This window comes from Pogonomyrmex barbatus, unplaced genomic scaffold (assembly GCF_055798465.1).
Source record: "Pogonomyrmex barbatus isolate J1 unplaced genomic scaffold, ASM5579846v1 scaffold2, whole genome shotgun sequence".
NCBI lineage: Eukaryota > Metazoa > Arthropoda > Insecta > Hymenoptera > Formicidae > Pogonomyrmex > Pogonomyrmex barbatus.
In genome coordinates this window covers 24,118,177-24,142,053 of record NW_028297116.1, presented here as the reverse complement: position 1 = coordinate 24,142,053, position 23,877 = coordinate 24,118,177, and the positions used below count along the sequence as shown (strand labels likewise).

The 23,877-nt window shown below is 34.1% G+C and overlaps 1 protein-coding gene across 3 annotated transcripts in view; it reads left to right on the top strand.

The window, feature by feature from the left end:
• C15 (homeobox protein C15) overlaps positions 1–20,485 on the top strand; it is a 26,676-nt gene extending 6,191 nt beyond the window's left edge. For all 3 annotated transcript variants that reach the window (XM_089076601.1, XM_089076600.1, XM_011643333.3), the window contains 2 exons: positions 14,635–14,863; positions 18,877–20,485. In XM_089076601.1, the coding sequence (XP_088932727.1) occupies positions 14,635–14,863; positions 18,877–19,117 (470 nt within the window). In that variant the 3' untranslated portion in view covers positions 19,118–20,485. The remainder of the gene's footprint in view (positions 1–14,634; positions 14,864–18,876) is intronic.
• Positions 20,486–23,877: the final 3,392 nt, after the last annotated feature.

Sequence of the window (23,877 nt, the reverse complement as noted above, 5' to 3'; positions counted from 1 at the left end):
TATTATAATTAACATAACGTGTGACATATACTTTGCATAATTAACACCCTCGCGACTATTTTCGCCGCGATTGCTTAAACGAGGTGAAAATGTAAATTACGTTTGCTGCCATTTATTTAGCATATTACCGCGATCGGGGATTGGCACCGTGCAAAACATTAGTCGGATCGATCGTAAAGAGTGAGAGAACGTGCTTTTAACTCACATAAAATATATAAAAGCGCATAACGTTTTGCTTGACGAGCGAACGGTAACCATTATTTGCTTTGTATCTCTTTACCTCGATTACGTCCCGTCATCTATCACTTTGACATTGAAATGACATGCGGTGCTCGATTAAAGTTGGAAAGAGCTGCAAATCAACAGGAAATGCCATGTTCCACGAAGACGATGTACCACTTAAAACAATTATCAAAACAATTATAAATGTAACCAAACGTAATACTAATTGGTTCGATTCTTTTTAATATTATTACATTAACATCAAGTTTTATTAATCGGAATTGTTTTGCTTTTTAATGAGAATTTCGGTACAACATGTGACATGAAGAGAAACTCGGCCTAAGTTTAAAAGATTTCTCCGATCAATTAGGCGCTACGAAATTAGTGCTATAAAATTTGGACGCAATTATTATATGAAAGCGGACTATAATTTACGTTCACAGAAACAGTCTTGTCGATTTGACATAATGGTTTTGTTCTGATCGCGAGCCGAAACTCTTCGAGCTATTTTGTGTCACTAGCGTAGCGCAGGACAAAGCAAACGAAGACGTTGCGTTACTTTTTACAGTATCTTAAGTTTATCTGTTTTAAGTTAGTGTGATCATCACATTTAATGTGATGATCATAGTATAAATTCATCAAATCGTTCATTTATAATCCAATTCTTTTTGTTCGTATCAACAAGTTAGTAGTACATATGTAATGATGATAAATTATTTGTGTGTGTGTGTGTGTGTGTGTGCGTGTGTGCGTGTGTGGTGTGTGTGTGTGTGTGTGTGTGTGTGTGTGTGGTGTGCGCGCGCACGCGTATGTATAATAATAGTACATTTGTAAAATTTATTTATTTTGCATACAAATAGGTCGCATCTCTTCTTTATTCAATTCTTTTCTTTTATTAGACAATTTTATACAATTTTTATCATCTGAAAAAGATATAGCGTCATTCAGATATATTCTATTAGGTTTGTTTAACAAGAAACAAGACTGATATTTTAAAAATTGTTGATAATTATTTATCGATATTGATTCGAATTTGTATACACATACACACAATGATTTTCTAAAAAAAAAATATTTTCGTAGGATATACGAAAAAAGAGTTGCATGCGGCACTACGCCAATGCGATTGGCAGAATGCGCACGTCGTTAAAAGTGGGCTCGAACGATTCTACGAATGCTCCGTAGAACCCGCGTCTACACTTTGCAATACTTCTCCTCCTGAATTGGCAGAAGAATGCATTTTAAAAATTGCAATAGGTTAAATAGTCGTCATAAAGAATCGTAAATCCGCAACACATTTTGAAATGACTTCCTCAACTTTTATTTTCGGTAAACTAATCCGAGACTAGCATGAAAATTACTTGAGAACTGTTTTATATTGCTAATTAATTGACGTCACATATTGAGATTTCGCAAAGAATAGAATTATCTTAAAAGAATCTGTAAATCGACTTTGGTAAATCGACATTTTATTGACTGGCAATCAATTGAAATGGAAAGTAGAGAGTAGGTCGCGATTGGGAAGTCATATTGAAAACAAGATCCAAATGAGTACCAAGCTAGCAAAGTCACCTATTAAAATTCATGTCTTTATCTTCGTCTTTTATATATTTTGTGCTGCAATATGAAATTCATTTCACAATGTCGAGTACAAGAATATGTAACGAGTAAACAGCTGTTCTTTTCTCGAATTTTTTTTAATATTTAAAATTATATTTAAAATTTTAATATATTTTTATAAATTATAAATTATTTATATTATTATAAATTTTTAATATTTAATATTATATTTAAAAAAATATAATAGAAAATGATGATTGAATTGCATTAGAATGACATCGAGCCCATAGAGAATGTGAACGAGGTTTCGACTATTGTCTCAATTGTTTAGCTTTCGACAGTTGGATTGGTTTCTAATTGAACTCTTCAATCGTAGTACCACGCAACACAGCGGATCTGATGATCCTCGGGCGATGAGTCTGCCGAACTCAACCGGCCCCTCCTCAACGTGTTAGCTTCTCGCAATAGTAATTTTCTACAATGTACGCTTCTCGCGCGGAGGCATTCAATAATAATTAGGCCTTCGCACTTTTACGTTCGCATATTACTTCTCTGATTTGCGCTCTTCTGGGAAACGGTTACGGCACAATGGCACGGGCGCGGCATAGCACGAAACACGTGTATATCGCGATTTGTGAAGTTGTACTCTTGCAAGAACGAGCGCTATTTCTTACATAACATTGCGAGCATCGCATACATTTAAGGTACAAAAAGATCTTGAGTCCTACGATCAGAAAGGACAGTGAGGACCGCTACGAGTGAGTGAGTGAGTGAGTGAGAGCGAAAGAGGGGAGGGGGGGAGAGAGAGAGAGAGAGTGAGAGAGAGAGAGAGAATCTAGCTTATAGAATGATAGTACGAAACAACGGTGCGGTGTGTTGATGCGTCGTAAAGCGCCTCGGGCCGAAGATAAGCGGGTACCAGGAACAGAGAAAAAAGGCATCGCGTGACCGAAACCTGAAAACCAGAATCCGTTGATGCCGCTACGGTCGGCGCAGCGGGGCGCGGTGCCTTCTCTCGCCAATGAAATTGTCCAAGTGTGTACGTATGTACGTGCGCGCGCGCGCGCGCGCGAATGTATACGAATGATTAAGTGTGCTGTAGGTACATATACAACCAGCAATTTGTAATATTTCAACGACCCGGAGCCATACCAATTCAACTCGAGCGTTTTCCTCGTTTTAAATGAAATATTAGAAATTACGGGGTAGTCATTTAACCGCTAGTATGTGTTCGTTTTGTTCCCGATTCGACGGCAAATCTCGGTGGCCACGAACGGTAGCGGTGGATATATTATTACAAATTATGACAAGCCGCCTTTGGCTACCGAAGAATTGGAAGAATTTGGGTCGGATATATCGCGAAACACTTACCGCCAGGTAGGCTCAAGGTCGGAGGGCTACTGATCGCGAATCGAAAAATATGCAGAGTTCTTCTTTTTCCCGGATATGAGAATTACCTCTACGCCATCGTGGCAGTAGCGCTCGAAATTTCTTACGTCAATATCTCGTAAACGGCCGCGAGGCGAAACACGCGCGCGAGTAAACGTTTCTCGGTATTCGGCATAATTTGCACTCTCACAGAGCTCTAGTTATGCCGTGTTATTAGCGCATTTCATTTTTCGGATTGTTCATAGCGGAAAACATAAACGCGAGAGATAATTGACCCGTATAATATTCAGTTCACGACAGGCCGCTTCTACATTATCTTGTATAAGCTTTTCGATGATAAAGATGCGTATTAAATCAATAATACAAATATACTTGCAAGAATATGATGTAGCTGTAGCTAAAGAGTTCGATTCGCCGATTCGTCTTGCAAAAATTAAAGAGTCGATTCGTCTTGCAAAAATTAAAATAGAAATCATTATTTGTATATGAATAATATCTTTAATTCGATTTTATTGAGTTGAATTATAAATAATTTTCAACGAATAAGTTATTATCATAGTTTATTATCATAGTTTTTTCTTGTTTTTAAGAGAAAATATATTTATTTTTCGAAAGAGAGAAAATATTAAATTTGTTAATTGAAAGCATATGCACATTAATTAAATCATTGAATGATTTAAGAATGATATTCAGTGAAAAATAGATATTCATTATCTACATTAAAAGTTGTGACTAACAATAAGTTATTTAAATCTCTATTGAAAGGATGATATGATTGAATCTTTTATAGTGTCAAACATATAGAAATAACGAAAAAGTCTTAAAATGTTCGAGATGAGATGAGATAAGAAGAAAACGTATTCGGAGAAACAATAACTGCAACAAATGATGCATGTAAAACGTAATAATTGTATTCGTATTTCTATACAGCACACGCGTAACTGCAAAATCGAAATATCGAACTTTCTATTGGAAATGCACCAAGTATTTTGCCATATTAATTTTTAATGACTATATAATTTTTAATAAAGTATACAAAATATGTGTGATTTTATTATGTTTAATTATATTATTTTAATAAAATATGCATATCGATTTTTTTCAAATTATCTACGGATTTGATAAAACTTGATAGAATTAAACGTCACACGGTACACGTAATGTTTGCATGTTTTGAAAGAAAGCAAGAGGAGAATAGGCAAAGAAATATCGCGAGAGCACGTATGCGAATGCGGACGAGTTTCCGCGTGGAAACGATAATTATTCAGGCTGGCATTACGTAGTAATTAATCTGGAGGCAGATTAGAGCCGAACAACGTGTACGGTATGGGCCAAGGTGGGCGTTGACTGATCGAGTTAGCGTTGAGTTAGGGATTTCGTTGGGTGAGCTTGGCAGCCCCCGTAAGGTCAGGCGCGCTCGTCTATCATCGCCGCCCCTTCTCCTCTTCCTCGTTTGCTCTTACATTCGTTGATCGCAATGCCCAGCTACCAGCGATGGGTTACACGCCGAATAACGGGCGCGGGAGATTTATATAATTAACGTGACTTCAGTTTAATTTCACTGCAGACAATTAGCATGTACAGATACGAGTCGGTCATTCTGAAATATCTCAACTCTTCAAATCAGAGCTATATCGCAATTCGTATTGTTTCTTTTATAAAACTTCTATCACTTTTGCATTAAATAACATTAGAGATAAAGAATGATACAATCTCGCTTTAATATCCCTTTAGTAATTTGAAAGACATGGAATCATATTCGTTAAATATTGAACAATTTGATGTTAAATAAAACGTTTAATATTGAATTTGCTAATTTAAATAATTTATTTGCTTTAATATTTTATAATAATTATTTCCTTATATGTTCTTATTCTTTTCATAAATATTTACTTTACTTTTTATATATATATATATATATATATATATTTTATATACCTCTTCCTTTAATATTTTTATTTTATATTAATAGTAACGGCATGTAGCATTTGCAATATTAAACAATTGTTCCGAATTTATAGATATAAATTTAATTAAGAAAAATGAAAAATTATAAGACATCTAAGATCCTATCTGTCAAGCGATAGCCATTTAACCTATTGTTTGATTTCTATTTTAATTCGTGTGTGTGTGTGTGTGTGTGTGTGTGTGTATATATATATATTTTTTTTTCTTTTTATTATTATAGATATTATTACAAATATTTCTTCAATATTCTATTATCTTTATTCCTATATTTTACTGTGTGTTTTTATAGATCTCTTCATTCTTTTATATGGAAGTACAAAGAAGAAGTACAAAAAGTACAATAAAATAACATAAATACAAAATACAAAGAATTTTTATATAGCAAGATATACTATTACTATATCATTATTATTAATATTATTACTGCAATAACTAACGCAACATTTATAAATGCTAAATGTTAAAATTATATATGTTAATACATCTGCAAAGTCTGATTACAAGCCTTGTTAGGTTAATAATAATTCGATTAATAATAATTCGTCTCAAGTTTCTTAACAACAAAAGGATACAAAGGAGTAAATCGCGCATGTAAAACGCGATATATTTTTGCAGGGTCAACATCGATCAACATCAGCTCGGAATAAACGGTCTGTATTCTCTTGCGTGTGAGATATGCGAGAAATCGGCCGAATCTGCCCCTATCTCTCGCGTCGATCGAATCTCCCTCGAGGACGCGGGAAAACACGAGGGCTGGCAAATCTTTTGACCAACGCTCATTCTCGGGCACATCGAAAAAACACAGAATCGCATCATGACGATATTTTATCGCGAGACCAAAGCCCACGACAGGAGGAAAAGAGAGCATTACGGTTTCCGGCATATCATTCGCGATTTTTTTCGATTCCCCGGAGAAATCGGCGGGATTTGCTGGCGGATCTTCGGCGGCATGTCAGAGCAAATTTTGGTAGACCTTGATCGCATTGCATGTTTGTCATAATGTATGGATGACTGGAAAACGAAATATCCGTGCTGGACTCTACCGCGTTTCTTGTATCATCTACTTTCTCGAACAATCACTCATTGTAGTAATTTATAATACTTATAAATGCTGATCTCGACATATATAAACCTAAATATAAATATGAAATTATATTTAGAAAATGCTTGAAATTAATATTTAATAATAAATTTTCACTAAATGCGCAAAAATAGGTTGAAGGTACTGAGTAATAAAAATTCGCTTTTATATGGATAAACGCAGAAAAATAAGTATGTGTGCTGCGATTATAATACATGTAATACTAATATATAATAGCTCATCTGAAGGATAATTTTAAATAATATAGCGAATTCGGTCTTGCTTGAAATATAAGAGAAATTGTTTATTCGTTTTTCGACAGACAAATGAATATTCCAAAAAATGATACGTTAATACATTAATTAAACAATTAGTTTATTACAAAAAATGCAAGTAAATATGTTAAATATGTATAAATAACAATTCTAATTAACTTGAGAATTTTATATTTGGAAAGTAAAATCTTAAAATCAAAATGTGATCGTTAAGAGTTAAAAAATATGTTTAATCACAACATCTTTTGTAACAACACTCTAAAAATGCAGATTAAACATTTTGCTAGCAAATTAACACTCTTTTTTTGCCACTGTTTGTGGCAGAAAAACAGATATGAGAACCACTGACAAAACCCATAGGCCCATAAGCTAAAGGTATATAGAGTTTTATCACGAACACGTGCGAGCTTGCTTAATTTTATGCGATTTTTTTATCGACGCCTCGTAATATCGATAATGTAAGGCACCGCTGCTTTACCTCTCGCCCCGTTTCTTACTCCCTCCGTCACCATCTAGGTCGAGGGTCTATATCAAGTTATAGAGTTTGAGAAATGATCGGTACCCGCGACTCTCACATTTCCTTTTATCGACGCGAGACGCAAAAGGAACTTCATCCGCGTATTTCAAAGTTTTCGATGTTATGTAACGCGTTGATTAACTAAATCTTAAAGTATAAAAGCAAATTTTGTCAGACGAGAAAGTACCATAATCCGATATGTCAAGAATGTCAAGATAAAGTAATTAGTTATGTTGTTCACTTACATAAACATACGAGTAATTATTACTAATTAAAAGCTCTCGTTAAAAGATATTTTCATTATCATACATCTCACACTTATTCTTATATATGGAATTAACATTTTCGGATATAAGAGGCGGGAATGACATGAAAAAGTTATCGGATCTGTTCGTTGAAATGTCGTTTCTCGTCATCTCCTACAGTTAAACGATTGTCGGCAGAAGATAAGACAACGTCTTTTACAATTTTTTTTATGTGAAAAATTTATTTCTTTAATCTTCTTCTTTATTTCTTTAATCTTCTTCGAAGATCGGACATAAAATTTAAAGACTTGTAACACTCTGCGCTTCTTACTCGGGCGCTCTTGGGTAATTTTCTCGATTGGAACCGTATCGACTTTATATTCCTGGAAACGTTTAGTTTTCATTCTCTTCTCTTCCTACTTTTCCTTCCTAGTTAAGCGCTAACAAAGCACCAGTACTCCTATTACTGTAACAGTGCCACAGTTATCCTTGCGCTTTGCAAGGCTTGTGTACCTTATACGAGCACAACGCTTTGCCGCGATTCCTTGAAAGACTTTAATTATGGAAAGAATGTCCAATTTTGTCTTAGATATGAATTGCTGGAAATATTATATTCCACTTATTACTCTGTCTTTGTCTAAGAAAGTCACAAAGCGATGCCAGTCGGCTTCGAAATAGCTTCTTTTTATGATTTCCATTAGAGCATAATAATACTAAATGTATATTAATCCATATTAATCACAAAATTTTAAACCAAGAAAGAAAACAAAAGAGGGAAACCAAATGGCACTACAATTTAAGACTGAACTGAACATACGGAAGATATATCTAAGATCGCGATATTATAGAAGGGCCGGTTAAACAGAACATAATTTTATATAGAATGGAATATATGTTTTCTACGAAATCTCTTAGTGCCATTTAGTTGTTCGCTATGTTAAGTTATCATCAGCAGTTAAACATATATTTGCGTGTAAATGTGCATGCATGTGTATGCAGTGTTTTCTAAATATGTATAGATACAACGGATCGCAGTGGGAGTCCATTACTAATTTACTGCGTATTAAAGTACACAGTCCCTCATAAAGATTTAGTTGTAGATAGCATTGCACCTAAAATTGCATGAGGCAAGTCTTCCATTGCTGCTACTAGCGAGCGATTCGGGTACAAAACCTGGCATATTTTGCATCCTTATTTAATTTAAGAGTTCCACCAAGTCTAACTTTATGTCTGAGAATAACAGTCCACATGCAGAATAGACAATATCTTAATAAAGAAAGAAAAGATAACAGATAGGAAAGAGAATGTTTCCTAATCAGAACATATATCGATTAGAAAAATTGCATTTAAAGACATTAAGGGCTTTTTTCATCATCTTTGATTAACTTAATTAACCTCTTATTCCATTGGAATTGATCAATCGCATTTTTCAACAAATTTAATGATAAATGCGATTCAATTCCAATGAAATAATCTGTCGATTAAATTAATCGAAGATAGTGAAAGAGGCCCTAAGTTATTAAAAATAATGTTCAAGATATTAATCTAGAATTAAAGAAGATAAACAAAGACTCAGAAAATTATCCAAAGGGATTAAGGAGCTTTACGTTGAGATTATTTATCATGCGCCTTCGCGACAAGTGCCATGACAGAATGAAATTCGCCGCATGATCTTTTATTTCAACGACGGTCAACCACGATTTGTCGGCTATCGTTGTCGAAATTCACCACGCGCAGAAAACAATTTACTTTGAAGGCCGCAAACTCTATTACTGGGCAAAACGTGCTCCGAGTAATGACTTTCTCTAAGCTCGCCCGCTATCGTATCAGCGACGGCAACACGGTGCAAAGAATTGCGTTACTAGATGATTCTTGGTCTGATTGTTTCTCGGTCGCGAGAGGAACTAGTATCATTGCAGCGTCATAAAGATTATGTTACAAGCTCAGTAGGTCATTGAGGATAAAATAAAATAATTAGGAGTTATCATGTAGAAAAACTGTCAATTCTGCGATTAGAGTTTTTTTTATTCCGATCTTTCTTTACGGCGCGCTCCAACAAAGCTCGCCATTATCCGGGATTTCGATTTGATTACTTCGGCAAATTATTTCAAAAATTCTCTTATCGTATGTTCTCTTTTCGCTGGCTTTGAATCCAGAGCGTCCATACATACATAGAAACAGACGGAAACAGTGTTCCCGCGATCATAAGCTGTCGACTATTGTACTATTGACGATGAAAATCGTCGATTAACAAATTGTTCACTTCCGGCGTGAAGAAGATGACGAACCAGTATTCGGTATTACTCACGTTGCTATAGTCAATGATCAGTTAGATAGTTTTGTAAAGCGCGACTCCGTGTTGAGATAACTAAAATTATCCGAGATTTAAGCATAGCTGATTTAAGCATAGTATTTTAATACACAAACAATATTTTACATTTGTAAAATCAAATATCACTGATAGAAGCAGTCATTACTTTTAACTGATTCTTTTAGTGAAATTGCACTGATTTGCAGTGTTATACTTATAAGTGAGACTATCAGTGTCTATTCATTGTTTCTCAGTGACAATACACTAATTCGATTTTAGAGAGTAGAAGAGTATTGCGCGCGTTGTATTATTTATTTATGTCGACATTTCGCGACACGTTATGCTGCTATCTTAATTTTATGACCTTCCTATTTTATGACCTTCCTTGCTATGCTCTGTCGCGAGCAAAATATTTTGTGATATATAAACATTGTAAATTATTATATTAGAAAGGAAATTATCTAATTATTATAAATTTATATTTATGTTATTACTAATATGTTAATACTAATAAGCATCATATTTTGATCATTATTTTGAATAATTTTCAATCTTTAATTATCTTGTTAAAAAATTTGTGATTTCTTATCATATATCGTCTTATCTTCCTTATATAATTTAAAGAAAATATTTCAATTATTTAGCATCTTTTAATGTTTTATTGTCAAATAATATATTTATCTTTATTGCTTATTAGATCAAAAATAAATCAAAAATAGAATGCGAATAGAGCTAATATAGCGCGCTTCTTGAACATAAGAATACATAGTTTAAAATAGTTTAAAATATAGTATTAATATTACTTTCATATTATTATTTATTTCATATTATTATTATTTTTATGAATGTTTTTTTATCTTCTTTGTTATACATAATAAGAAAAAATATCATTTTTTTTATACTATCCGGTCCTTTAAAATCTCTTTAGAAATATAGAAATTTTTTTTGGAAATATCTTTTTGACAACCAGTGATCCTTAATATCGGAAATTGTCGACAGAGTTAAACGCTTCAACCGCAAAGATTTACTAGTATAGTATCTTGAAATTGTGTGGTAGAACAGCCTCTGCGCGCGATGTCGAAATCACTTTAACTGTCCGACAAATCGCAACGACTAAACTGTCGTTAAACACGCTAACGATTGCTAACTACGGCAACCGAGCTACCGTACAACAATATCGTTAGACACGAAAACGCAATTGAGCACGAACTAATTTTATATAGATAAATCGAACATTTATAAAGCTTTCTTCTCGTAATATATTTTGATATATTCTATTTCCCGAGAAATATCGGATTAATCTTTTCCTAGATATGAGATAGATTCCTGTTTGTGAATATTTACACATTATAATGCAAGTCCACGTCCACGTTTACTTGTCAGATTGGAAACAAGCAATTAACTGCCTTAAATGCAGTTAATTAACAGAAATCAAGAGCGTTATCGTTAAAAGCTGAATTGCGGCTGGCAGACGGACCCTAATTGGTTTCACGGGACGATCGCCTTCTCTCTTTTTCAATACCAAAAGCTGTAGTGCCTTCGCCATCCTTTTTCTTCGCTTCGTAACAAACACAGATTAATTGTTTGTTATCGATCGTATACGTTTGCTTGATGATAAACATCATTCGTTGAAAGCTTGTTGATGTATTTGTCAGAACAGTTCTAATATAATATAAAGAAATATAAGTACAAAGACTCGTATTTAATATTAAACATAGAGTAAGAACAGCGTTCAATGAAAATCATTAGATTATGAAATATTATACATTATGAAAATAATGGCGGTAATAAAAAATAATCGATCTTTATTAAAGTAAAAATTATTAATGTAATACTTTAAGAATGTTTCTTACTTTAAGAATTTAATTTTTAATGATATTCTTTTCCTAAATAAAAGGCTGGGAATTTCATGTTCTATTCCTGATGTTCCAGTGTTAAAGAGATATGCTCGCATCTTTTTTATAGGAATATGATGATCGACGAATATTTATTTATTTATCAACTAACGCATCACGTGAAACGTTTCGGTCATCTCGCTTACTTGATGAGAGTTTTATTGAAGCTTTGTCAGAGCTGAGTGCGAATTCTTATCGCGCGTGTATTCGCAAAAGAAGATAATTACGAATGGATTACGACAGATAGATAGATAGAAAGAGAAAGAAACACATGTTGGCGCGCAGTGGTTTCTAGACTAGTGTAACAGAACAAAGTATAATAGATATTACGATTATCGTCCTAATGCGCAATCGTCCTAAAGCGCAAACGATGATGCAAGAAAGCCTTTTGCGGAATAAGAACATGAGCCAATATGAAATCAAACCTTTCAAATTACTCAATCGGAAGGAAAGATTAAAATGGAAGTCGGATGGAAGTGCGAATACAACCCGAATTGTCCTTTCATAATGCTTCGCCATATCGCCATTATATGCCATTAATTATGTGCTATTCGACGCTCCCTATATCAATATATGCAAAACAATTGTGAGAAATCAATCCATACGGAATATCCATACGGTTTCAAATCGTATATCAATTGTAATCATTATATTGCATGTATATACTGTATGCTATATGTATCGTTGATTAATTCACAGCATTATAAATCATTTCTCGTTTCTCGTAATTTCACGAGAAATTGAGCGAGAATTGTGCGGTTAACGAATCTCTAATCGCGGGAGTTTTTTTCATATTTTATTTCTCTACATTCACCAAACAATTCAATCTTGTTTAAAAATTGCTAAAAGTTTTATTATTTATATATAGATAGAGTTAATTGCACTTTAGATTCAAGATATTGCGATTATTTGATACACATTTTGACATTTACAGATCGATAAAGAATCACAAATGAATGCGTAATAAGATTATTATTTAGATCGTCCATAATCGCCACGCGATGGGATGTATTTCTGGACAAGAAGTAACGATAAAGGATGGACGATAAAGGATGGATAAAACGGGGGTAGTGTAGGAAAAAGGGGGTATATAATGGGATAATATTAGCTCGATGGCCTTTTCACCCTTTAACAATGATTCCTCTGGTTTTCAGCAAATTATGCGGAAGAAGGGTCCAGCCAACAGTTGACAAGACGAAGAGAAATATCCGTTCCACTCTTATTTTAGTAACGTACAATCTTGTCGTCAGTACAATCTTTGATAAAAATATGATAGATTCTTATAGTCCTTTTACGTTTCTTTCGCATCGAAGAAATGTTTGTAAAATGGCCAACACTCATTAGTGTGTATTTATATAAATACACACTAAAGGCATTTTTTCATCCGATTCATACGAGGCATAATAAGAAAGTCTTTGAGGTATATTATTCGTGTTATTTAACGATAAATCAAAATTGGAAATATAAACTATTATATTGTATGCTGCTTATCTAACCATCCCGTGTTTTGGAATTGCATTGAAATAAATATATTGGTTATATTAACATATTGCAAAAATAACTGCAGGCTTGTCGGGCAGACATAATATAATTTTATAATCTGTGAACGGTTTTTAGTTTGTATCCACGTATTATATTTCGTTCCCAATCTCCTAATCAATTTGGCGCCTGGCTTGAATAAGACCTACGGGGAAAACATTACTCATAAGAGTAATTAATATAAATTACTAGTAATGAAATAGACAGAATTTAGATTCAAATAATTAAATAAAAAATGGAACCAGGTAATGCCAATACAGAACTAATATAAGTTATTAATATGTAAATATATATTAATAAACAAATTAGAACAATTGTAAACGTTTCGGTCCCGCTTTTTGATCATCTTCAATACAAATTATAAATCAAATAACGCTAAATATTAACAAAATCTTAAGATCTTATTCGATACTTATGTTGATATGATCTTTATATTAATCGGAAAAAATGTATGCGATATCAATAATTTTCTTCAGGATGGGTATGTCCGAAAATTAAAATGAACATTAAAATGAAGATCAAAAATTTTAAATACATGTTGTCAATATCACAATATGTTAAATAAGATAGACAAAAAGTTTTGGTACAATTCTCTAAATATTAAAGTAAAGAAATATAAAAGAAATAACCATTAATAAACTCTAAATTTCAGATACAGATTAAGAATTGAACAATAAATTAGACTTACTTATATATGCAACGCAGAGAATCTTGTATGTATAATTAACTAATAAAACTATTTTGAATAAAACAGTCTAAAGTGTTTAAAACATAAGTGATCTCAATAAAAAATGGAAATGTTATCATTCTTTTGTAAATAATTTTATGAATAGAGAAGCAAAGAGGGCGATGTCTGTTTGTAAATTGAGAGCCTGTTTTTGTTTATGAATAGTATAAATTAGTATTAGAGCATAAATACTAAATTCATCTGAGCATTTGGATTTTCTTCGGGAACTGTGCTTTAATTCATTAGCGAAAAATTGAATGTGACGATTCGTTTTTGCGATATTTAGTATACAAGTCGTATATCTGGCGGCTGATTCTCCGCTTCTTTATTGATTTCGTGAAATTGATAATATCATGTACTTTCTCATTACGTATGCAAATACACAGATGCAGCATTTAGCGTAGTTTCTCGTGTGCTATTACTACGAGAGCGAAATAAGCGAAATAAGCGACTCTAACTATCTTTCGAGCATAACAGAAGGACGGAACGAACGGATATTGAACACGAGATGGAGAGAGATGTTTAATGAAAGAAAAGATGTTTAACGAATATAAATTATGATATTGTCTGTCTCTAAAACTTTGTCCTGTCTATCTCTGTTTATTTATTAACATTATAATAATTTAGATAAATAAATAAGTTACAACAATAAATAAGTTACAAATTGGTTACGTTTTAGGCATATTTTAAATAAAATCTCTTAATATATAATAATCTGTTTCATTCAACGTTTTTAGATTTTTCGATTTTTAAGTTTTTAGGTTTATCGACAACTTTCTGAATTTTAACATCCTATCTAGAATGCGATTATCATAACAACACATAACACACATTGATGTAATACTCACAGAATATCACCTATTATCTAAAATATTGTTTATCAATGCCCTTTTTTCCTGTCATAGTGGCCGGAGCATTTCCGAGACGGATCGGTCATCCCTATCAGAATCGAACACCACCGAAGAGGAAGAAACCGAGAACGAGCTTTACGAGACTACAAATCGCGGAGTTGGAAAAACGCTTTCACAAACAGAAATATCTGGCCTCCGCCGAACGGGCGGCATTGGCAAAATCGTTAAAGATGACGGATGCGCAGGTGAAGACTTGGTTCCAAAATAGACGGACAAAATGGAGGTGAGATTTTATGATGCTATTATGCTTTTCATCGATGATGATTAAGCAAAACTGCGTTGAGTTCTCCTTGTGGGATATTTTTTTCTTGTATTTAATTTGATATTTGTTAACACAATTTGTTGAGACATTATTATCATGGCGAACGAACTTTTTGAAGAAAATGCGAGCTGAAAATCGCGTTTTCGGAATGTTAATAGCAGGTTAGCCATAGCCTAACGCCTATATCTGTAAACGCATTGGCAGTCAAATGTATTGGAGTCTCTTCAAGATAAGAAGAACGAAAACACGTCATTTAGATAAAAGAGGGCTCGTTCGTAGCGCGGGTTCCCGATATCGGGGACGTCTCGGCGGCGAGACGAGGCCCTGTGGCGACATTCTCTCGTATACAATATACTCTTATATACTTGTCGTACCGCTTCCAGCGTCCCTACGCTGCAGGATTTTTAAAATCGTCGTCGTGTCGTGTAGTCCTTGGATCGTTCTACGAATAAGCACCGTGATAAAGCGGTGAACTTGCTGGAGAAGTTTCGGAGGAACGACGATAATCTTGCCAACGAGCCATAATCGTTCATTAGATCTTTCTAAAACTTACTTTCTATCCTTTGAATTCAATTTTCTCTATCCGCTTTGTGTTGCAAAACGATTCATCAAGAATTGAAACTGATACAATTTTGACTGGTTTCATTATTAATATGATTACCAAAAAGGATTTATTCTATATCTAGGTATACCTTCTCTAGAAAAGATCAAAAATAAAAAATTCTCTTAATTTTAATAAATTCTATTTACGACGACACGATACTATCGTAACGTATAACTTAAACCGACATAGGATTAAAATATAAATATTTCTAATTATACTTGTGATAATTTTGTCTAAGTCTTACATACTTAGTTACAATCATTTTATTCAATCCTCTGGTCCATTTTTGAATATAAAAGTGAATTAAAATTATACATATAATTTAGAGATTATTTATCTCTTAAAATGTGTGCGTTACAGATTGCAATAAAAATGATTTTGATTAATTTGTCATTGTTTTTTTAACTTTTAACATTTCATAATCCGATGTCTCGAAACTGAAACATGAATCATTTGTTTTAATCTGCATTTCATTCTCTTAGATTAAGAGAAAGTTTCAGGACTTATGTATCGACTGAATCGTTTTTTCGTCATCACAAGAGGAGAGCAAACATAAAATTCAATTTAGAATCCGACGACACGTATTATCTGTCTCGGTACGCTCAGAAATATTATCACCCTGACAGGTACATTTGTCTAGAATGTTACGATGAGTTAACTTCACCCCGGAGTGACAAGTACATCATTTTTAATTAAAGATGCACGCACAACAGTGTAATCATGCGTTGAATCAATAACGCGGAACCGCGCGCGCACGACAAACTTTTTCTCTTCGACTTTTTTTCTACTTTGTTATAAGAAAATGAAAATAGAGAGAGAGAGAGAGAGAGAGAGGGGAGAGTTAATTTTTCGAAATTTCTGCGTTATCGCTCCTTTTTTGTTCGAAAAATTTTACATTTCATTATCATTGCTTGCGATCTTAGTTCATGGTACTCAAGTCTAAATATATATCACGAATAAAATCGCAGGAATTTCGAAGAGGATGCATTCTCATCAGGGCATACATAAGCATCGCAACGTAAGTCTCAACGTGACGTGATGCGGTACGGTCCGGCGTGCAGCTGCGTTTAAAGTAACGAGATGACTGTAGGCAGAGATGAGATAACTCGGTCTCAATAATTCAGATACCTAACAGCTTAGTCCTGTCCCGTACATAATGTAGTCTCTTCTCTCCCATCGCGTACATCGGGCACACTCTCACCCCTCTTACCCCGTCGGTCGCCTTCTTGCTTTGACTGCCAATCCTCCATACGCCCCGTCACCTCTTTCAGTCCCTATGCCTCTCCGCCGAGAGCTTCTTGGCTTTTAAACTGTCAAACGTTCGAATCCGTTGGCTGAATCGTTTCGATCTTCGCCGGGCTCGACCAACTCCACCGATTCACTTCGTTAAACATTCATAGGTTACAGTGTAGGATCAGACTAGTAAGCATTGAAACATGATTTGTAGACTCGACACAATATATCGCGCGCGCGTAATACAACGTTAAATAGTGAAAAAAATCAATTAACATATATTTATGTGTTATAACTTTCGAAATTAGGGTTTTATTGACGAGTTATTCTAAATTTGTAAAGTCAATTGTAAAGTCAAGTTTCAGAAAACATCTTCTTTAAATGCAATACTTGAAAGTAATTCAGAAATTAGAAGACGCGGCGCAATCTGCAACAGTCAATTATTAATAAAATAATGATAAAAATTACGAGATGCAGCAGTTAATTAGAGAGGAAGAATTGTAAGGGCATTCTTTATTTGCACACTGAGCACGCTGTATCGGGGTCTGAGCGTGCGCTGAAGTATAAAGATAAGAGTAATGTGTCCCAGGTTGCGAGAGAATACGGTTATGCCGGCCGCAGCGAATAGGGCGAGGCTGCGTCGGGGCTGCAAAATGTAATCGGCACAGTGTCGTCAATTATTAATCACTAACCGCGTTAATTGCTTGCAGTGGCGTAGGTGCACCTGTCACTGTAACAATGGCGTAGCCACAATGGATTCTGAAGATGGGCGCGCAAATCAGCAAGGTTCAATTGCCTTAATAAAAGGGGCTAATAAAAGCGGCAACGCGCTAAATTTTGCTTCCATCTTCTATCTTGAGTTTATTACTTACTTTATTGTTTTTTCGTACTAATGTACGATAAATAATTCACGCCATAATTTTGTTATTCGTATAATCTATTCGATCTCGCATTGCAACAATATACAACAATGACTGAAATGTATATAAATAAAAGCGTACTTTCCTGTATTAAATATTTTTTTAGAAATTAGCGATATATATTCTTGATTTTATTTAAATGTATATGCGTCATTTTATGTAAACTTATGTAAAAAATAAAACACGCTATTTTTTATTTAATGATTATACATGCTCATTAAGAAGATCAATTTAAAGTAACGAAAGTTATAAAGTGCGGTCGAGGCTTTTGAGTATTAAAAAATAAATTTTGAAAGCGAATGATCGTCGGCGACACCAGATAGCTCATTTATTCGTACTTACTCATTTATTCGAATGAAGAAAATTACAGGAAATTGTTGAGTCGTGTTGCTCAACTCATGGCCAAAAAGACAAGCAAAAAAAGGACCAATAAGATAATACCTATATCGCGATGGGTTGGTACGCAACGTAATTTGTGAAGAGGACACGAGTGCCCGCCACCGGTCTTTAAAAGGTCTTTAGGTCTAGCATTACGTCAGGAAGAACCAGTTTTAGGAAATTATAACGATCATGATGTGGGAAAACATTGGGATCAAGTCGAACTCAATCGGCTTTACCGTATGTCCAATTTTCATCCTGTCACGAAAACATTTTGACAAGAGATGACCGCCGAAACCTGTCTGAATTTATTCTGATTAGATTGTCTGTAACTTCCAATTAAAGATATAAAAAAGAAGATATTTTCAACAACGGCAATTTAGAAATATGATCGTAATGAATGCGATGACGCATATGAAGGAATATAGTTCGCAATTCGTCACATTGGGCGGTCGTGCGCGCTCTATCGACCTTACCAAACGCGTCGGCCATTTTGCAGCGTCCTAATAAACTTAAGAAGCTAGAAAACAGACATCACGCAAGCCATTCTGTGACAAGGTGGACTCTACTTCGCTATAGTGAATTAAATTAACTTTATTACATCCGTTTTCTGTTTTCCGCTTAACAGCTGCCACTCTATTTTCGTCATCTTTTTCATTCTGTCTCGTTTCCTCTCTAAGCTTGCTTCTTCATACGCGTTTCCTAAACGTGATAGCGTACAGTTAAAAACTTCGGTCATCGTATATCTATGTGATAGTCAACTTAACGAATGTAGGAGTAGTTTCAGAGAGTTCTGAGATAATAATTGATTCGGACAACACCTTCTGATTCTGTTACAGGAGACAAACTGCAGAAGAGAGAGAAGCCGAGAGGCAGGCCGCGAATCGGTTGATGATGTCTCTGCAAGCAGAAGCTCTCGGCAAGGTGGCGTATTCAACATCGGTATCTGGGCATCCGGGTGGTGCTCCTGTATCCAGTCTGGATAGGCAGCAAACCTCAACGACGGCCCTGAGCCATCCTGTCGGGCAATGGGCCTCCCCTTACGGCCCGCCACAGCCTCTAGCTGAGCCGATTTGCTGAAGCGCAACGACAGTTCGAGAGATTCTTGTTAAGTGAATCGTTGTCCTCATCATTCTTTTCCTATATCGAAAATCAGAACAAATTTTTCTTTTTGTTTGTAATTGTTTTAGTTAACGAACGAGAAAATACTCATCGACTGAGATGAGATAACAACACAGATTGTTTTTTCTTTTCATTTTAGAGTAATTACGGATCATAAACTATTAGCATCGCCTTCTTTTTGCCTTATGATATTCAAACGACTACCATCAAACACGAACGTCCTAAAGAGCACCGCGAAATCGATTGTACATTGCCTTACAACGTCACATACTCGGAGCTATATTATACTTATTAGCTACATAGCTCGAGATTTTGCCATATAACTGTCACGGTTTGAACAGTTAATCAGCGCGGTACAATAGCGCACGAGGCGCGATAATCATCGTAAATTTATTATGTACGAACAATCGGATCACATTAAAAGCGTCCATTCCTTTTCGTGGAGCGAGGATTATTGCAATTAGCTTCGATTGACGCGGCATTATCGACATGTACGTGTCTCGACTCAACGAAATGGAATCTCGCGGAGAAGAGTACTTCTCCAAAATGTTATTTCTAGATCGCATTGAACGGACCGGACGTTCGATAATGTTCCCGCATACTGAGCTACTCGATCCTTCCTAAAGAGAAGCTGTTTTCCCGTATTATGCATCGTAAAATAATCATCGATCGCAAAAGTGAAGACGCAGCGAAGACCAAAATCCGTATTCACATCCTTATTTGACATCATAAATTTAAAAAAAATGACCGGGTAAGTTTAAAATTTTATATCGTTTATACGATCAGCGCGAATGAATTGATTTTGAAGATATGACTGATAAGAGATATAATATTTCGACTTTTTTCTGTCAAATAAAAATATCGTTTTATTAGATGTGAATACGGACATGACGAAATAGCTAACGTGACATATCCATGTACATACACATAAGCGTCATAGTTACAATTAGATATTGTACTTGTATAATATATGAAGTACTTGTATACGCAGAAGCGCTGTCGTGCCAACATACCGACGGTGTATGTTCTTTTTAATTGATAAATACGTCCTGTATATATTATTTCACGTGAATTATTGCAACGTGACGAAATGCAATCAAGATTATATTATATATCTCTAATATTATTATTAGACATATACTACTAAAAAATAAATCATATATACTACGATTGTCATCGTAGTCGTCATCGTATGATTAGGTATGTTTTAAATTAAATTCGATCGTAATTATTATTATAATGAATGATGTGATGTTATGTAAGTAATGTGTAATGTTGTATATATAAGAAAAAAATTGAAATGCATATAAAATGATTTAACTGCTACATGTTCCTCGGTTCCTCTATTATAATATCCTCACAAAAATGGCATGGAATTGCATGGGAAGAATTACGGAATTACATTGATTACGGTCAAAACAAATAGTATCAATACCAGTAAACAAATAGTAACAATACCAGTAATAATTTTAATTTAAAAAGTAACGATCTAACAATTCTTTGACTTGCGTCTTTGAATTAAAGATCTTAATAATTTCTTTACACAAAATTTTTTTTCACATAGGTACTTCGAGCATTATCATATCAATTGTAATGAAATGAATTATTTGACATAAAAACGATATTCAGAGTTTAAAAATAAAAAAAATTACAGAGATTCGGGATAATGTCAATTAATAATTTAATAAACTTCGTAGTGAGTAATTTTTATTCGTTATATACGTTTCAAAGTATATGAAATATTCTTTATAAAGAAAAGCTTTTATAATGTAAGAAACATGTGATTTATCTATTTATTTTAGCTGCACGAAATATCTTTGTTGTTTTTTATACTATAAAAAATTGAAAAAATATTGTTTATAAATAATATTTAAAATATTATTAATAATTATATAAATAATATTTATTATTAATAATTATATAAATAATATTTAAAATATTATTTATTGAAATAGTTAAAACAGTTAATAATTTATATCACGATAATAATTTTCCATACTTTTTCAAATTTATCGAAATATATTTAAATAAAATTGTACGATTTTACATATAAACTTAAAATCATTTTGTTATATAAAAAAGTTATTTAAGTAAGATCATAAAAAATTAATATAAGCTAAAGTTATAATTTATGAGATATATCATATTCATAATATATCTCATATTTCATTCTGATGTATTTTAACATAAAATGGAATGAAATATCTCGTAAAGTACACTTCACTTTTCATCTTTACCTTAATATTTTTGTTCATGTATTTAATGATGTACGTGTGTATAGATATAGATGCAATATATTTGGAATGTGCAATTGTTCTTTTTCTTTAAATGCAATCATATGTTTCTTTTTACATCAATTGGCTTATCTCATTACTTTCCACAATATCATTCGTACGCGTGTATTTTGCAGCAAATACGTGAAATACGAGATACAACGTTTCATTTTCTTCGATGAATTCGATATACTTGTACAAATTGCACCGTTTAAGAAATACGAGGAAAATATTGGGCTGGGTTATCGTAACGAGGACTCATTACTATGTGTCAGTACGCTGCGTAATGCTCACATCTTCTTTGGAAACTTGATGTCCGTTATTTTTGTACCCAAACAACTATCTTGCCATGATCGCAACATTTTGATCTTTCGCATCCGTATAACAGGCGAATAGTAGCCAATTTTTCCGTTCTTTTTTTTCCTTTCTGTCACACCTTTTTCCCCTAACAACGTTCGTCAAAGATGCGAGTCTTTTTTTCTCCGATCGCCTTAATCGGTGTCTTTCCTCGTGAAATTATCCCGCTTCACCTAGAGCTCCCTGTACCGGATGTGGCTACGTTTACTACCTATAATTGCGGAGGAGTCCCGCCGCGCTGTCCCACCCAATTATTTGGAGACAAATACCTACCACCACCGAGACCGAGGATTCTGAACACATCGTACAGGATGCATCTTCGTGGATTATTACTCATGGATTATTGCTCATGGATCAATTTATGTGATAAACAATTTACGTTATTTCAGACTGTGTATTCAGAGCAAGTAAATTTAAGATGTGTTATTAGATGATTTATATGATGTCTTAAAAATATGCCGAGAAACAATTATTAAACATGTTATAAATATATTAACTATTTAAATACTACTATCTGATATCACATGAATGTTATATCTTGTTATTTAAATTATGTTACCTAAAAAATATTAATACTATACACTGAAAAATATTATCTCTTGTTATTTTATATAATGATAAAAATCAGCACAGAAATTTAATTATTCATTGTTAACCAACTGTTCATTGACAATTATCTATCTTATCTATGGCTAATGAGTTAAGCTAATAATTTTCAAAAAGCAGAGCGATGCGTGTTCTTAAAAGAGCATAGTTGACGGAAGCGTCTCCGCTGTCCCAAATGTCTCCGCTGTCAAATGTTTCCGCTGTATGCAAAAAACTGGTGAGTAATCCGTTTCCGACAAGAAACAAGCAAGTACAATACTATCGATCGAAAGACGCGTCATCGGAGCCCTGTCTCGAATCTCATCTGAAGCGGAGATCTTTCTACGATATTTCTAGTTTTTAACGTAGACACCGCATCAGTGGGGAACCGGGGCGAAAGAACGCGGCGATCACAAGGACTCTAAATATCAAGATATCGAGATAATTCTTTATTAAGTTCCGTAACCGAAATTCCACGCTGCCAACAACTCGTTGACCGCTACGTTGGATATAAAAAAACTAGATGAATTAAATGCCAATATTTTTTGAAAAATTTTTTGAAAATTTAATTCAACAAATATATCACATTATTTGACATGCACATTTGCGTGCATCTACTAACAACGATGCGGAGTGAAGTATTCTTCTCTCATACAAAATTGTATAGAACTATATAGAAGCGATGACGTGCGCAGCACGAGTTCTTAAATTAACTCGCGAAACGACAGGAGAATTAAACGTCCTTATTATTTAATGTTACGTTAACAAAATGTATTTATTTTTATCAAATGTGTAAATAATACCGTTTTTCGAGAAAATTGTAAGTTTATCGTGTAATCTCGCGAGTCACACGCAAATCGAGAATTATGCAGATCATTGATGCCTCACTACTGCCTTATTACTCATTGCCCTCCCCAACCGGGTCAGTGTACATACAGCCTGAAAATTAATTTACGCTCATGCACACATTACTTGACACGCACAAGCCACTCTTCGTAGCGTAATATTACTTCATATTTACCGAACGGCAGAGAAGAGAAAATGGATAGCGCGAATTAAGAACTAATTCGATATTCTAAGCCTCTTTCTTTCCTATCACACTTCTGTTTTTTCTTGAACGAAGAGGTTTCTGTATACAAAGATGCCTATGATAGCTTGAAGATAACGAACGCAATTACGGAGGATTATTCATGCATGGGTGGTTAATTAGATCTATATAGTGTTTGTTAGTTTCCAGTATGGAGCATGCAGTATTAGCCACTTTGTCAGGTTATCTGATTTCAAACGCGCAATGTGGGAATGTTGTCTTGAGAGACCCGTTAATAACACCGTCGATCTCCGGGTGATATCGAGAGGGTACGCGAATAAATTTTTCAATGGAATTCACTCGGAGGAAAACAGCGGCATAAGATGAGTCCATAGAGAATATAGAAGTAGTGTTAATAACATCGTTCCGTTTGATCGCCATTCTCGAGTATTGCATATACAACTACGTCCGCATAC